This window comes from Aquarana catesbeiana, linkage group LG12, assembly GCF_042186555.1.
Source record: "Aquarana catesbeiana isolate 2022-GZ linkage group LG12, ASM4218655v1, whole genome shotgun sequence".
NCBI classification, from domain to species: domain Eukaryota; kingdom Metazoa; phylum Chordata; class Amphibia; order Anura; family Ranidae; genus Aquarana; species Aquarana catesbeiana.
The window spans coordinates 162,873,829-162,888,280 of record NC_133335.1 but is presented as its reverse complement, the minus strand read 5'-3'; the positions used below and the strand labels follow the sequence as shown (position 1 = coordinate 162,888,280).

The 14,452-nt window shown below is 43.7% G+C and overlaps 1 protein-coding gene across 1 annotated transcript in view; it reads left to right on the top strand.

Annotated features, from left to right (window-relative positions):
- FBF1 (Fas binding factor 1) overlaps positions 1–14,452 on the top strand; it is a gene marked incomplete in the record, with an annotated part of 244,589 nt that overhangs the window by 162,560 nt on the left and 67,577 nt on the right. Inside the window, 2 exon segments of the mRNA XM_073606133.1 lie at positions 9,684–9,779; positions 9,874–9,974. Of these exon segments, the coding sequence (XP_073462234.1) occupies positions 9,684–9,779; positions 9,874–9,974 (197 nt within the window).

Genomic DNA, 14,452 nt, shown 5'->3' with positions numbered 1-14,452 from the left:
AGAAGCAGTCGCTCCTTCTAGCGTTAGAGCGACTTTTGTCGCAGGAGGTCATTATGATAGTTCCCGCAAAGGACCAGGGATTGGGCTTCTATTCCAACCTTTTTACGGTCCAAAAGCCAAATGGGGATGTCAGGCCCATTCTGGACATAAGGGATCTGAACCGATTCCTAAGGATTCAATCCTTCCGCATGGAATCAATTCGAACAGTAGTTCCCACCCTGCAGGGAGGGGAATTTCTGGCATCAATAGACATCAGAGATGCATATCTGCATGTGCCCATTTTTCCTGCTCATCAGAAGTTTCTGCGCTTCGAGGTAGGAGGGCGCCATTTCCAGTTTGTGGCTCTGCCTTTCGGGATAGCCACTGCACCTCGAGTGTTCACAAAGATCTTGGCTCCTCCTCTGGCCAGATTAGGGGCTCAGGGTATAGCTGTCATAGCATACCTAGACGACCTGCTCTTGATAGACCGGTCGGTAGCCTCTTTGAAGGGAAACTTGAGGACCACGGTCAGGTATCTAGAACACCTGGGTTGGATCCTCAACTTAGAAAAGTCTTTCCTAAAACCAGTAAGAAGACTGGAGTATTTAGGTCTGATTATAGATACAAGCCAGGAGAAGATATTTCTACCCCAGGCAAAGATCACTGCTTTGAGAGAGCTGATTCTGACAGTAAGGACCAAGAAGGGTCCCTCAGTCCGCCTTTGTATGAGGCTACTAGGGAAGATGGTGTCTTCATTCGAAGCAGTTCCCTATGCTCAGTTTCACTCAAGAATGCTGCAACACAGTATTCTGTCGACCTGGAACAAGAAGGTTCAGGCATTAGACTTTCCGATGCACCTGTCGCATGCGGTGCGTCAGAGCCTCAATTGGTGGCTCATACCCGAAAACCTGCAGAAGGGGAAATCCTTTCTACCGGTTACCTGGACGGTGGTAACAACAGATGCCAGTCTGTCAGGTTGGGGAGCAGTTCTGGAACAGGCTGCGGTCCAGGGGGTATGGTCCAAGACAGAGAGGACCTTACCCATCAACATTCTGGAGATCCGGGCGATACATCTAGCTCTAAAAGCCTGGACTATCAGGCTACAGGGTTGTCCGGTCAGGATCCAGTCCGACAATGCCACAGCAGTGGCTTATGTCAATCATCAGGGAAGCACCCGGAGCCGAGCTGCTCAAAAAGAGGTGAACCAGATCTTAGTCTGGGCAGAGATGCATGGTATGCAGAAATAGTAAGGATGATGGTAGGTTCCCCGTGGACACTACCGGAACGCCCAGACCTGTTATCTCAAGGTCCAGTGTTCCATCCTGCCTTACAAACGCTAAATTTGACGGTTTGGCTATTGAGACCCACGTTCTGAAGAGTCGTGGGCTCTCAGGTCCTGTCATATCTACCTTGATTAATGCAAGGAAGCCAGCTTCCAGGATGATTTATCATAGAGTCTGGAAGGCTTATATAACCTGGTGTGAATCCAGAGGTTGGCATCCCAGGAAATATGTCATAGGTAGAATCCTTGATTTTCTACAGATGGGATTAGAGATGAAGCTGGCCTTGAGTACCATCAAGGGCCAGGTTTCTGCTTTATCAGTATTATTTCAGCGGCCACTTGCTTCGCATTCTTTGGTCCGAAACTTTATGCAGGGGGTGATGCGTCTTAATCCTCCCGTTAAAGCGCCCCTAAACCCCTGGGACTTGAATTTGGTCCTGGCTGTGTTACAGAAACAGCCATTTGAACCAATAAGTCAGATTCCTTTGGTCTTGTTGACAAGGAAATTAATTTTTCTGGTGGCCATCTCTTCTGCTAGAAGAGTATCAGAATTAGCAGCTCTTTCCTGTAAGGAGCCTTATTTGATTATACACAAGGATAGAGTGGTACTACGCCCTCATCCTAGTTTTTTACCGAAGGTGGTTTCTGATTTTCATTTAAACCAAGACATTGTTCTACCTTCCTTTTTTCCAGATCCCTGTTCTCCGGAAGAGAGATCTCTACATTCGTTGGATGTAGTAAGAGCAGTTAAGGCCTATCTAGGGGCAACTACTTAGATCCGCAAGACGGATGTTTTGTTTGTGCTGCCAGAGGGTCCCATTAGAGGACAGGCAGCGTCAAAAGCTACCATTTCTAAATGGATTCGACAGTTGATCATTCAAGCTTACGGTTTGAAACAGAAGATTCCTCCGTTTCAGATCAGGGCACATTCCACAAGGGCTATTGGTGCTTCTTGGGCAGTGCATCACCGGGCCTCTATGGCTCAAATCTGCAAGGCCGCAACCTGGTCTTCAGTTCATACATTCACCAGATTCTATCACCTTTGGGCGTAGTGTGCTGCAGGCAGCGGTACAGGGTCCTCAGGTCTGATTGCACCCTACTTGGTCGTGGTTCCCCCCCCTCAGGTAGCATTGCTCTGGGACATCCCATCAGTAATTACTGTGGCTCTGTGTCCCGTGATGTTCGAGAAAGAAAATAGGATTTTTTAAAACAGCTTACCTGTAAAATCCTTTTCTTTCGAAGGACATCACTGGACACAGAGGTCCCGCCCCTCTTCTAATACACTATATTGCTTGGCTACAAAACTGAGGTATCCCTGCAAGGGGGAGGGATTATATAGGGGGTTGAACTTCCTGATAGGGTGTGCCAGTGTCCAATCACCAGTGATACCTATATAACCCATCAGTAATTACTGTGGCTCTGTGTCCCGTGATGTCCTTCGAAAGAAAAGGATTTTACAGGTAAGCTGTTTTAAAAAATCCTATTTTTCCTCAAGTGGACCTCTTTGCAAATCAAAGAAATTCAAAAACACCGGCAGGATCAAGCCCTCAGAGTGGATACGTTAGCCCACAAATGGGACTTCCCTTTGTCTTACACCTTTCCTCCATTTCAACTAATACCGTGTGTGTTAGCAAAATTAAGAGCGGAGTCCACAAGTCTGATACTAATCGCCCCTTATTGGCCGAAGAGGCCCTGGTTTTCCACCCTAGTAACGCTAAAGACTATAATTCTGGTCGCAGTGACATCAGCTCCTGGAGAATTTGTGAAATACAGCCATTATCAACCCAAGAGCCTTTTATGAGGTGTCTGCCCGATAGGATAGTCCTAAGAATGGACCCAGGCTTCCTGCCTAAAGTTTCCTCCGTCTTTCACTGGACACAGGAGATCATTCTCCCTACCTTTTGCCCCTTGCCTTCTGGGCCAGGTGAAGAGGCCTTCCACACCCTGGATGTTAGAAGGTGCCTCCTAAGGTATTTAGAGATAACAAGGAGTATTAGGAAATCATCTTCACTCTTCGTCTTAATGGAAGGGAGTCACAAAGGGAGTAGAGCCTCCAAAAGTACCCTAGGAAGATGGCTGAAACAAGCTATTAAAGAAGCTTACCTTTCCTTAGACCTGGAATCTCCACAAGGAATCTTGCCTCGTTCTCCGCAGGCAGTGGCTGCTTCTTGGGCAGAGAAGGCCGGGGCATATCCTGAACAAATATGTAAAGCTGCTACGTGGTCCAGTTTTTCGACCTCTATAAGGCATTACCATTTGGATCTACTGTTAGCCTCAGACCAATCCTTTTGGTAGGAAGGTTTTACAGGCAGTGGTCCCACCCTGAAGTAAGTGCTCATTTATCATCTCCAAGGTGCTGTCCTAAAACGGCGAAGGGAGAAAAACTTAGTTAGACTTACCGGTGACGGTATTTGAACGAGCCTTTCAGGACAGCAGCCTACTTCCCTCCCTAGGTTATCATATGTAAAGTATAATTATGGGGCTTGGTAATTGTCTGCTTTTATCTTCAAGCATGTCAGAGGTCTTCTTGGTAATAACTGAAGGCATGGTGGAAGCAGCTATTTTTAAAAGGGGCATTGTCGCGCAGTGTTTCCTGTGAAGAGGTGGAGCTACGCTCTCTCCAAGGTGTTTTCCTGAAAGGCTCGTAAAAATACCGTCACTGGTAAGTCTAAGCTTTTTTTTTAAATAGTTTGCAAGGTTACATTTAAAAAGCCCATAGTCTGGATCACCTTGATCCCATATATCACATCATTGATGAAGCTTGAGAAGGACAATCTTTTCTAATATTTCGAAGATCAATATAAATATATCTTATCACCTGTTCAACAGAAACAACTATACTTGGGTAACCATTATTTCACTTGGGTAAGAATCTACCCAAAGGTAAAACAAAAGACAATAAAAAGAAAAATAGGAAAGGAAAAACAGAGAAAAAAAAGGGGGTAGAATTTCACAAGCAAATCAATCTATTTCTCTGACAAGCTACCTGTAGAGCCGCTATTTTAAGTCAGTCGTGTCATGAAGTAAAAACTTTTTATAGGAAAGATCCTAGAATATCGGAGCCCAAAAACTCAATCCAAGGAGACCATATCGCCATATACTTAGGGTAACATGCATGTATGTTTGCCGTTAATTCTTCCATTCTCCTTAAATGACTCAGCTCAGCTATCCACTCTTTAATAGTAGGAGCAACATCGGTATTCCAGTGTCTAGGTATGAGTAGTCGCGCTGCAGAGAGGAGAAAGCGGAGCAGCCGCTTTTTATTCTCTCCCTTAGAGCCCGGATAGATAGACAATAGGGTCATTTCCGGAGATTTTTATGTATGTATGGCATACCAGTAGCAATAGCGCAAATTTGAAATGCAGACTCCCAAAAAGATGTAATCCGAGGGTGAAGTCCACCATATGTGGATCATTGCGCCTTTATCCCCCACAGCGCCAACACTTTTCAGGATAGATTGAAGATATTCTATGAAGCCTCACGGGACATCTATATCATCTGGTTAATATTTTATAGTTCTTTTCTTGTATATACAGTGGGGCGAAAAAGGATTTAGTCAGCCACCAATTGTGCAAGTTCTCCCACTTAAAAAGATGAGAGAGGCCTGTAATTGTCATCATAGGTATACCTCAACTATGAGAGACAAAATGTGGAAACAAATCCAGACAATTACATTGTCTGATTTTTGAAAGAATTTATTTGCAAATTATGGTGGAAAATAAGTACCGTATTTATCGGCGTATAATACGGACCCCAAGTTTAGGAGGGAATTTTAAGGAAAAAAAGTTTTAGGAGGGAAGTTTAAGGAAAAAAAAACTTACATTTAAATGCCCATCAATGCAGCCTTGTCAGTGTCCATCTGTAGCCATGTCCATCATTGCATCCTTGTCAGTGTCCATCTATAGCCAGTGTCAGTGTAGCCAGTGTCAGTGTCCATCTGTAGCCTGTGTCCATCTGTAGCCTGTGTCAGTGTAGTCAGTGTCCATCTGTAGCCTTGTCCCTGTGTCATTTTCAAACTTGTCGTTTAAAAATGGTGCCGCCGTTCTCGGCGGCTTTCGGACACACTCGGCCATTCTTGGCGGCTTTTGGCTGCTCCCGGCAGCTTTCGGGCACAGCGGGACTGCGAGAGCCGCCGAAAGCCGCCAAGAATGGCCGAAAGCGGCCGAGAGCCGCCGAGAATGGCCGCAAGCGACCGAGAGTTGCCGAGAACGACCAAAAGCCGCTGAGAACGACCAAAAGGGTCACAATCGGCGGGGGATCGGCGTATAACACGCACCCACGATTTTCCCCTGTTTTTAAGGGGAAAAAAGTGCGTGTTATATGCTGATAAATACGGTATTTTGTCAATATCAAAAGTTCATCTCAATACTTTGTTATATATCCTTTGTTGGCAATGACAGAGGTCAAACGTTTTCTGTAAGTCTTCACAAGGTTGTCACACACTGTTTCTGGTTTGTTGGCCCATTCCTCCATGCAGATCTCCTCCAGAGCAGTGATGTTTTAGGGCTGTCGCTGGGCAACATGGACTTTCAACTCCCTCCAAAGGTTTTCTATGGGGTTGAGATCTGGAGACTGGCTAGGCCACTCCAGGACCTTGAAATGCTTCTTACGAAGCCATTCCTTCATTGCCCGGGCAGTGTGTTTGGGATCATTGTCATGCTGAAAGACCCAGCCACGATTCATCTTCAATGCCCTTGCTGATGGGAGGAGGTTTGCACCCAAAATCTCACGATACATGGCCCCATTCATTCTTTCATGTACACGGATCAGTCGTCCTGTTCCCTTTGCAGAGAAACAGCCCCAAAGCATGATGTTGCCACCCCCATGCTTCACAGTAGGTATGGTGTTCTTTGGTTACAACTCAGCATTCTCTCTCCTCCAAACACGACGAGTTGTGTTTCTACCAAACAGTTGTACTTTGGTTTCATCTGACCATATGACATTCTCCCAATCCTCTTCTGGATCGTCCAAATGCTCTCTAGCAAACTTCACACGGGCCCGGACATGTACTGGCTTAAGCAGGGGGACACGTCTGGCACTGCAGGATCTGAGTCCCTGGCGGCGTAGTATGTTACTGATGGTAGCCTTTGTTACGTTGGTCCCAGCTCTCTGCAGGTCATTCACTAGGTCCCCCTGTGTGGTTCCGGGATTTTTGCTCACCTTACTTGTGATCATTTTGACCCCACGGGGTGAGATCTTGCGTGGAGCCCCAGATCGAAGGAGATTATCAGTGGTCTTGTATGTGTTCCATTTTCTAATTATTGCTCCCACAGTTGATTTCTTCACACCAAGCTGCTTGCCTATTGCAGATTCAGTCTTCCCAGCCTTGTGCAGGTCTACAATTTTGTTTCTGATGTCCTTCGACAGCTCTTTGGTCTTCACCATAGTGGAGTTTGGAGTGTGACTGTTTTGAGGTTGTGGACAGGTGTCTTTTATACTGATAACAAGTTCAAACAGGTGCCATAATACAGGTAATGAGTGGAGGACAGAGGAGCCTCTTAAAGAAGAAGATACAGGTCTGTGAGAGCCAGTAATCTTGCTTGTTTGTAGGTGACCAAATACTTATTTTCCACCTTAATTTGCAAATAAATTCTTTCAAAAATCAGACAATGTGATTATCTGGATTTGTTTCCACATTTTGTCTCTCATAGTTGATGACAATTACAGGCCTCTCTCATCTTTTTAAGTGGGAGAACTTGCACAATTGTTGGCTGACTAAATACTTTTTTGCCCCACTGTATGTTGAGAGACTAGATTTAAAGGTTAGGAGGAATTACTTTTTCCTATCTTTTGTGGTAATACTATGGCCCAATTCCCTCTCCCAATCTTTGATGTAATATGAATAATTGGGGAATGCATGGGATAACAATATATTAGATATTTTAGAAATGGTGTGAGAACACTCTGAGAGCCCAGTGCAAAGAGATTTAAATGGAATTTATTCCCTATGAAGTGACCCCTTGTTCGATAATTGTATATAAAAATGCTGAAGCTGAAAATAGTGTAGCCAACGACCTGGGTAGTTACATTCTGCAGTTGCTATTGTATTAAACGATTGCAAGTCCCTTAGTTGTTAGCGCTTGTTTAATCAGTGAAGGGGTCAGTATTGTCCATCGTAGGAACCTGGTTGACAATAAACCTGGCTGAAATTCTGGATTACCCATAATTGGAGTAAGTGGGCCAGTGGTTGAAGAGATGCCTAGCTTTCGGATAGTTAAATCTCAGACTTTTAATAATGATGTCAAAGGTGAAATTTAGGCGTAATCCATGGAAGAGAGGTCAAAGGGAGCGATGTTATTTGTTGCTCAATAGTTGCCCACTGTTTAGATTTATGTGATAAAACCAGTCCACTATTCTAGTCAATATGGATGCTATATGGTAGAGTTCCATATGCAGTAAACCCGCTCCCCCCCTCTGTTTTCCACTTTACTAAGATGTCATAACGGAGCCTAGCTGTAGAGTTCGGCCAGAGATACCTTTAGTAGTGTAGATCGTAGCGACCGGAAGAAAGCCCTCGGATGTGTTATAGGTAGCGTTTTTGATATAAACATTAAAAGCGAGGTAAGCTGTACATAGTGCTAAGTATTCTTTCCAAACGGTTAAACTTTTGTTTCCTCAGTTCACAAAACATTTTTCCAGTAGAGTTGCAGTTTGCTAAGGTGCTCTATGGCAATCTTCAGGCGTGCAGCAATGTTTTTTTTTTGGAGAGCAGCAGCTTCCTCCATGGTGTTCTGTCATGGACACCCTGCCTGTTCAAAGACTTGCGTATGTAGACTCATGAACAGGGATGTGTGCCAGTTTCATTGATGTTTTCAAGCCTTTTACTGGTTACTCACGGGTTCTTCTTTACTTCATTGAGGATTCTACTGGGGCGCCCACTTCTGGGAAAATAAATTAGAATTGTATGTGTGTAGGTTTAGATCACATTTTATGGCAAATTACTGCAGCAAACCAGTTCATTCCAATGGGTTTACATACTTTTTCTTGTCACTGTATATGTCCTAAGTTGGGAATTTAGTTAACTAAACTAGTATTTAAGGATCACACTTGTGCCCTGATTTGGCACTATGTTCATATGTATTTGTCTGCTACAAAAAAAACTTTTAACCGTTTCCCGACCGCCACATGTAGATATACGTCGACAGAATGGCACGGCTGCGCAAATGGGCATACCTGTACGTCCCCTTGAATTTGCTGCCATGCCATCACATACGTGCCACCAGCAGCACGCGCCGCCGACAGCGCGTGCACCCGCCGCGAGCTCCGTGAGTAGGATCGCGGGTCCCGCGGACTCGATGTCTGCGGGGATACCCGTGATCGTCTCACGGAGAGGAAGAACGGGGAAATGCTAATGTAAACAAGCATTTCCCTGTTCGGCCTAGTGACACTGTCACTGATCACAGCTCCCTGTAATCGGGAGCGGTGATCAGTGATGTGTCACACGTAGCCTTTCCCCTCCAGAGTTGGAATCACTCTCTAGAACACACTTAACCCCTACAGCGCCACCTAGTGTTAACCCCTTCACTGCCAGTCACATTTACACAGTAATCAATGCATTTTTAATTGCACTGATCGCTGTAGAAATGTGAATGGTCCCAAAAATGTGTCAAAATTGTCTGATGTGTCTGCATAATGTCGCAGTCACAATAAAAATTGCTGATCACTGCCATTACTAGTAAAAAAAAAATATTAATAAAAATGTAATAAAACTATCCGCTATTTTGTAGACACTATAACTTTTGCGCAAACCAATCAATAAACGCTTATTGCGATTTTGTTTACCAAAAATATGTAGAAGAATATGTATTGGCCTAAACTGAGGAAAAAAAATGTTTTTTTTTATATATTTTTTGGGGATATTTATTATAGCAAAAAAGTAAAAAATAATGCGTTTTTTTTCAAAATTGTCGCTCTTTTTTGTTTATAGCGCAAAAAATAAAAACCGCAGAGGTGATCAAATACCACTAAAAGAAAGCTCTATTTGTGGCAAAAAAGGGCATCAGTTTTGTTTGGGAGCCACGTCGCACGACCGAGCAATTGTCAGTTAAAGCGGCGCAGTGCCGAATCGCAAAAAGTGCTCTGGTCTTTGGCCATCCAAATGGTCCAGGGCTGAAGCGGTTAACCTAAAATGTGGAAACAGTTCAATTACAGTAGGATTATGTTGATTTGCTGGAGAGTGTGCTTGGGAAATTCTTTAAAAATGGTTATTGAACTTCGGCAGTATAAGCATCAGCACTACTTGATGTTTTTTTTTAAAAAAAACAGCTAGCATTATATTTAAAGTAACTACCTGATCTCCCTATTAACATGTTAACATTTCCAAATTAGAGCTGAAGGGTTCTTTATAGGCCCAGATGACCTTGTTTTACCAAAGAACCCAGCAATAATGCTTAGACTAATGATTTTTTTTCTCTTTTTGCAGCTTGCTCCTGCTGTGTTCAGGGCACTAGAAAATGACAAGGACTCCCAAAGGGATATGCTGCAGTTAGAGGGCAGGATATTGGACCTGGAGGCCCAGGTATTATTTCAGGTGTATCAAAATTTACATTTTTGTATATCTCTAGGAGGAAGGCGCTAACATTTTGGGTTTTTTTTTTTCTATTTTATCATAGATCAGAAAGCTTCAGCTAGAAAAGGAACAGCAAAATATGTTATTAGAAACACTGCAACAAAGACACAAAGAACATCTGGAGCTCATAGAAAACGCACAAAGGTATGGCACAAGAAACAAATAAAACCAAGAAATGCACAGCTGGAAAAAAGACAAATGTAAACATTTTATTAAGATGTGTACATCAATTTATTATTATATACTGTATTAAAGTGATTGTAAATGATCACCTTGTAAAACAACAAATTCAGTTTAAAATAGAAATTAAATGCAAACCATTTATGTATAGATAGAAAAAAACATTATAAATACCTTTTTTTTCTTTTTTTTTTTTCTTTTTTCTTTTTTTATAAGTGATCAAATCCCCTCTGTTCTCAGCTGCATAAGAGCTGGGGGGGGGGGGGGAGCAACCGCACACTGATCTGCTCATTGAATGGCTGTGCAGTGGGGGCGTATCAGCACAAGTCTGATAATTGGAGGAGAGCAAACTGAGTTCCCAGCATAGCTAGAGAACTGACCAAGGTGTGCTCTCCTGCTGAGTGTGGTCAGTTTTTAATAGAAAAGCAAGGGGACCTGCAGGAACACCAGAGATTTCACACAAAGGAAGCAATATAAGGAGAACAGGATACTTTAACATACAAGTACATGGTACAGCAGGCACATATCAGGAATATGAAGTGTTGGGGTAACAAATGCTTTAAGATGTGTAATAAGATGTGTACATCAATATACTCCTAAATAGTGCTGATATTACAAGGAAGAAAAATTAACACAGAAAATAAGAGTCCAAAGAAGTTCAGAAAAAATGTGTGATTCACATTGATATCAGCTCATTACCATGGATATCAGTATATCCATGATGCTTTGCCATCACCAACAGATAAAATGCACACTCACCAGACCGTGTTGCAGTCTAGATTATAGGACAGCATCATGCGTATACAAATGTCACCACTCTGCCAGGAGATGGCTGCTCCTCCATATGTATGTTCCACCAGGAATAAAGAATATTCACTTGTTCAGAGCATATATAAATCAATCCATCTCAATGGTAAACACATCCAGCCTGACAATAAAAGTTGGATACTGACCATAGTGTAGAATGTTAGTTTATTAGAACATGCAAAGTAAAAACAGAAAGAACTGATATGTCCTCAGACATAACAATAGACAGAAGCCACTGTATCACAGTCACCACAGGAAAAATGGCGGCCGGATCTCAGACTAGTACCCTCATCTGGATAAAAATAGAAAAGTGCCACTGAATATGACTTGCATAACCTGCCACCACAATGGAGCAGTGGGACCTCAGGCAGTTATCCACACTTGCTCAACAGCTGTTTCACACGATAGTGCGTCTTCAGGAGCCTCCTTATACATCTCCCCTAATCTTTGACTACACAGTGAAAGAAACAGCACACCAATTGGCTCATCTTTCCGCCACTCTGCTTGCTACTCCTATCAGCATGTGCCTTTCACTGTAGCACATTTGATTAATTTTTCTGCTTCCCCCTCCCCCTCTCTGAGCAATGTTGTGCAAGAACTGCAAGATGCATCTGATGCAATGTCAGATTCAGGTACTTATATTGCTTGCATTCGAAAATATACAATTGATATATTAACCACTTGCCGAGTTGCCGTCCGCCCCATAGCAGTTTTACTGCTACAGGGCGGCAGCCAAATCATGTATATATACGTGATTCCAGACTTACGCCGATCTGTAGGTGCAGGACACTCAATGATCTCCGGCACCCGCCAATTATCGGCAATACACAGAGAACTGAGAACAAACAAGGCATATCTCAGTTCTGACAGGGGGGAAGAAATGGATTCTGTGTTCGTGCAAAGCAGGGATTAGAATCCATTAAATCCCTTAGAAAAAGCAGCACACAGTTAACACACAAACACAGGCTGGGCATACAGTTAACCACTTGATTGCCCTAGATAACCCCTTCCCAGCCAATGTCATTAGTACAGTGACAGTGTATATTTTTAGCACTGATCACTGTATTAGTGTCACTGGTTCCAGGTAAAGTGTCAGAATATCTGCGCAATATCGCAGTCCCGCTATAAGTTACTGATTTGCCACCATTACTAGTATTGTAAAGAAATAAATATATATATCCCATAGTTTGTAGCCGCTATAACATTCACGTAAACCGATCAATATACGCTTGTGATTTTTTTTTTTTTTTTTTTACCAAAAACATGTAGCAGAACACATATTGGATTCAATTTATGAAGAAATTAGATTTTTTTTTTTCCATTTTTTTTTTTTTTTTATTGGATATGTTTTATAACAGAAAGTAAAAAATAGTGGGGGTTTTTTCAAAATTGTCGGCATTTTTTAGTTCTATAGCGCAAAAAATAAAAAATGCGGTGATGCTCAAATACCACCAAAAGAAGGCTCTATTTGTGGGGAAAAAATTCCATACATTTTATTTGAGTACAGTCTCCCACATCCGCACAATTTTCAGTTAAAATAACAGTGCCGTATCGCAAAAAAATGGCCTGGTCATGAAGGGTGGGGTAAATCTTCCATAGGTCATGTGGTTAAAGAGTTTGTAAACCTAATTTTCTTTATCGTACATCACGGGACACAGAGCAGCCATAGTAATTACTATCTAGGTTATACGCCACCTATAGGTGAATGGACACTGGCACACATAAAAGACAGGAAGTCCCCCTCTATATTACCTCTCCCATACAGGAAGTACCTCAGTTTTTTTGCCAGTGTCTTCAAGGTGATTGTCACAATGGAGTAGTGCTCTATAATATGATTAAGTCCTGTTGAAAGTTCCTGCTAGGATCCAGGGACTATGCATTCAGAGCCATTCAAGGTGGCAAAAGAAGGCCAAGGTGGATGGTACCCAGCCCTCAAGGAAGAAGTAAAAGAGGTTTTGCCTGTAATGTGCCTCTTTTGAGGCGCTGGACCCTGGGAGCCAGACCCTTGGACAGCCAAAGGCGGTCCTGGCAGGGTGCTGTACAGGTCCAAGGGTGTGGGCCCCAAGATGAAGGGGGACCCGGTCCTTGAAGGTCCGCAAGAGACCTGACCCACCGTGATGGGTGAAAATTGGATCTAACTGTGTATTCCAGCAGTATCCTGCGGCGGGAATGGTAAGTTTTTTTTTTTTTTTTTCTTAAAAGAACCCCCAAAAAAGGAACACATATGGTTCACTTTAAGGGTTATCTTTTGGCAGTAGCCGCGCGTCTTGCCTGTGTATCACCACTAGAGGGTGGTGATGTGTTATGTGTATACCTTGTATTTTCTGTCATTTCAGGAATTCTTGCTAGTCAGATTTGCTTTCGTAAGAGGCTCCACTACATGTCCCCATTGTCAGTGATGGCAAAACCATTAGGCAGGCAGCAGCCGCAGTGTCTATCCCAGCGCGCTCCTCTACTGCCCCGTACGGCCAGCATTTCCTTCTAGGAACCGCTGCCTCATCCACGCGTGCACAGAAGTAAGCCCCAGATAAGGGTTACTGAGGACGTGGGGGCGTGGCCTAAAATGCGGCTGGTGTACACGTGGAGAACAAGTGTGCACATAGCACACGGTGCAGGCGCAGCCGGATGGCTATAAAGTTCTACTCGACTAAGGGTCTGGTGGCTGATGGACAGACACAGAGCAGGCTGCTGCTGGTGGGGCACATAAGCACTGTGGGGTTTGGATACAGGCATTTAAAAGGCACTACTACTGGTCATTAAGCTGAGCGGTGATAGCGGCATTATAGCTGGACTACAGCTCAGCAGTAGGTTGGGCACACAGGTTGCAAGTGCCTCTAGTTTGTTTGCCTAAGGCAATGTCTTCCTGAAAGAAGAGTGGGGGTAATACAGCAGGAAGGGATGCAAGGGTGCCACGGTCAGGGTCTGAGAAACCTAGTCACGCCTCCACAGTGCTGTCCTCTCTTGAGAGGCCAGAGGCGTCTGGCCAATCCGAGTCATTATGGCTGTCGGGCATAGTGGTTACTTCCAATGCTTCAGTCTCTACATACGTCACAAAAGACGATTTGACATCTGCATTCGCTGCTATGATCGCGTCTGTCTCCCAAACTGGAACTGACCTACCAGCAGTGGATCAAGAATGGGCAGAGGATATAGAGGCCTCTCAGTCCCAAAGATTGTTAGTGCAATCCCTTAGAGACTTGGTCTGTTCTGCATTTAAATTGCCCCCGGTAGAGCTGGCTAGAGCCTCCTTTTCCTTTTTAGGGTCTTTGCGACCTCCGCAGAGTTCATATGCTTTCCCTCTGCACCCACTACTGGAACAGTTAGTATGTGCAGATTGGGATCATCCGGATAGAGTTTCTATCCCTCCTAGAAGATTTTCACTTCCGTACCCCATGAATGAGAAATTTAAAAAAAATGGAGTTTGCCAGCAGTGGATGCTGCAATTTTTTCTGCGAATAGGAGCTTAACCTGTCCGGTAGACAATGCCCAGGTTTTTAAGGATCCAGCTGATAAAAAGCTAGAATGTTTACTTAGAGCCTCCTTTTCCATAGCTGGTTCAGCAGCACAATCTGCAGTAGCAGCTATAGGAATCTGTCAGTCCTTGTAGGACCAGTTTAAGCGAGTCATTAAGTGTT